The sequence below is a fragment of the Eimeria acervulina genome, genomic scaffold (assembly GCF_000499425.1).
Source record: "Eimeria acervulina Houghton genomic scaffold, Eah_scaff120, whole genome shotgun sequence".
NCBI classification, from domain to species: domain Eukaryota; phylum Apicomplexa; class Conoidasida; order Eucoccidiorida; family Eimeriidae; genus Eimeria; species Eimeria acervulina.
This window is the reverse complement of record NW_013550336.1, coordinates 61,937-64,935: the sequence shown is the minus strand read 5'-3', so window position 1 is coordinate 64,935 and position 2,999 is coordinate 61,937. Positions and strand designations below refer to the sequence as shown.

General features: G+C 54.4%; 2 protein-coding genes across 2 annotated transcripts in view; one reads left to right on the top strand and one right to left on the bottom strand.

Annotated features, from left to right (window-relative positions):
• Positions 1 to 564: 564 nt before the first annotated feature.
• EAH_00018460 (hypothetical protein) lies at positions 565 to 942 on the top strand (the record flags this gene model as incomplete). Its single annotated transcript, XM_013397469.1, has 1 exon — positions 565 to 942. The coding sequence occupies one exon, from the start codon at positions 565 to 567 to the stop codon at positions 940 to 942; it is 378 nt and encodes a 125-aa protein (XP_013252923.1).
• A 1,577-nt stretch (positions 943 to 2,519) lies between these two features.
• The window catches only part of EAH_00018450 (hypothetical protein, conserved), a gene marked incomplete at both ends in the record, with an annotated part of 10,312 nt that continues 9,832 nt past the window's right edge, over positions 2,520 to 2,999 (bottom strand). The window contains one exon of the mRNA XM_013397468.1: positions 2,520 to 2,999. This exon is cut by the window's right edge and continues 1,357 nt beyond it. Coding sequence (XP_013252922.1) covers positions 2,520 to 2,999 — 480 coding nt within the window.

Genomic DNA, 2,999 nt, shown 5'->3' with positions numbered 1-2,999 from the left:
TATATATATATATATATATATATATATATAGCTGTATGTATATTTTAGGGTATGTATATTATATGTTTTAGTATATATAATAGACAGCAAATCTATTATATATATTAAAATATATAATATATATAACTAATAATAATATTTAAGTGTATACTTATCATATATATATTTATATTTATTCTATACACCTCCATGTCGCTGCTGGTAGCGGTTAGGGGCTGTAGCAGCACGCAGCAGCAGCAAACTTTATCCTATGTTGCTGCAGCAGCAGCAGCAGCAACACAGGGAGGACAGCAGCAGCAAGATAGTCGTCTCTTACTGTACTGTGGCCTCGTATATCGCCCTGTAGCCTTCACTATTGCTACTGCTGCTGCTGCTATTGCTGCTGCTGGTGTTATTGCTGCTGCTGCTGCTGCTTCAATTGCTGCTGTTGCTACGGCTGCTGCTGCTGCGGGGGGTGAAGGACCTGCTGAGGTGCCCCCTTGCAGGCCTGGCTAGCTACGAGCAGGAGCAGCTAGCTAGCTAGCTAGTTGCTGCAGTAAAGAGACTCTATGATTGCTAATGCTGATGCCTGCTACGTTGCTGCTGAAGAAGCAAAGAATGAAGGAGTGCTGCTGCTGCAGCAAGTACTGCAGCAAGCGCAGCAGCAACGAGCCTCAATGTCTATGCATGCTTACCACCTACGATTTGCTGCTTGCTGGCTACCTCCCCAGCAGCAGCAGCAGTAGCAGCAACAGCAGCAGTAGTATCAGCAGCAACAGCAGCAGCAACAACAGCAGCAACAGCAACAGCTGCAGTAGTTGTACCAGGAGCAGCAGTAGTAACAGCAGCAACAGCAGTAGCAACAGCAACAACAGCAGCAGCAGCAGCAGCAGCAGCAGCAAGGAGGACGCAAGTGCTGCAGCAAAGGAGGGGTTTCTGCCTCGTGACGACTGCGGTGACTAGCGGAGTTTTGGCGCGTGGCTAGCTAGCTAGCTAGCCCGCTAGCTGGCTGGCTACCCAGCTAGCTACCTAGCTAGCTAGCTACCCAGCTAGCCCGCTAGCTAGCCAGCTACCTAGCTAGCTAGCTAGCTAGCTAGCCAGCTAGCGGCCGCCTAGAGAGTTGCTGTTGTTGCTGTTGTAGGACGAAGGACTGCTACACAACAAGAAAGCCCTGACCGCCAGGGGCCCCTCAGCAGCAGCAGCAGCACCTGCTGCTGCTGCTGGGGGGCCCCTCTGGGGCGCCAATTATACCCCTATAGGGGGCCCTTCCCGCAGGCAAATGCAAAGGCAGGGGCCCTTCACTCATCAATAACAACACCTGGGGGCCCCCTGCTCACTGCGGGCTAGATAGGCTGCAGGCCCCGCACGAGAACCAAGCCCCAAACACACCGCATGCATGCATGCATGCATGCATGCATGCATTCACGTGCATGCATGCATGCATTCACGTGCATGCATTCATTCATCATCTGCATGCATGCATGCATGCATAGTGCATGCATGCACGCATTTATTCATCATCTGCATGCATGTATCCGCATGCATGCGAAATGCATGCATGCATGCGTGTGCTGCGCCCCACACGCTTGCACGCGCAGCCGGGGGCCCCCTGAGGGGCCCCAAGAGGCCCCACAAAATAATAGAGGGGGCCCCCAGAACCCTCAGCAGGGGCCCCTAATCCTCCAGCAAGACAATATATATGATAGTATAATATATATAATATATAATATTAATATACATAATATATATATTACATATATTAACATATATATTATATATAATATATATTATATACATACAAAACCCCCTCAGCACTATCTCAATAGAGGGGCCCCTGCGAACGATAATCAATCAAGGACCTCAATGGGCCCTGCTTCGGGGGCCCCTGGGGGCCCCCCTTGGGGCCCCCGTTGGGCCCCCCGTTGGGGGCCCCTGGGCCCCCGTTGGGGGGCCCCCTTGGGGCCCTCCTGGGGGCCCTTGGGGGCCCCTATTCTCCGAGCAAACGAAAAAGCTCATAGAAATGTAACCATTTAAAGGGTACAGTAGAAGGGGGGGGGGCCCCCAGCTGTCAGGGGGGCCCCCCTAAACCCTGTAAGAAAAGAAGATGAGGCGGCTTCATCATGGGGCCTCGAGGGGCCTCCAAGAGCCGCTAATGCCGCTGCCGCTGCTGCCGCTGCCGCTGCTGCTGCTGCTGCTGCTGCTGCTGCCAGCGAACTGTTAATGAATGGGGGGGGGGGCCCTCGGGGCCCCTGAAAAGAGCAAAGGAAGCATAGGTAGAGACTGTCTCCTGCATGCAAGTAATGAAGAAGACTGTGACATAAAGCGGCGCACCGTCTTATACAAACACCTGATGCTGCTGTTGATGCTGCTGTTGATGCTGCTGTAGATGCTGCTGCAGCGGCAGCAAGCAGCAGCAAGCAGCTGTCCGAGCGCCTTCGTCATGACTGCTGCTGCTGCTGCTGCTCCTGTTACTGCTGCTGCTGCTGCTGCTGTTCCTGCTGCTGCTGCAATTGCTGCTGCAGTGCCGCAGGCGCGATGCCTCAACTCGTAGGACCTGCTGCTGCTGCTGCTGCAGCAGCAGCAGCACTCCAGGGCCCCTGTGGCCTCGTACGCGCTGCTGCCGCTCCTGTTGGTGCTGGCGCTGCTGCTGCAGCCCGCAATGAAGGAGCAGCAGCAGCCGCAGCTGCTGCAGCAAAGAGATCGCCGCTGCAGGGGCTGACTGTACACTGAGAGAAACACTGCGCCAAGTCCTTCATGTCGGCTGCTGCTGCTGCTGTTGCTGCTGCTGTTGATGTTGTTAAGGGCGCAGCTCCTGCTGCTGGCAGCACATCTAAGCCTGAATGGACTGCGTGCGGCCCCACAGGCAAGAGAGCAGCAGCAGTCTGCTGCTGCTGCTGCTGCTGCTGCTGATTTGCGGCCATGTCTCGCCGTTGCGAGGGGAGTAAGTACGCATGACCAGTGCTGCTGCTGCTGCTGCTGTTGCTGCTGATTGCGCCTAATCGAAGAGGCTGCTGCTGCTG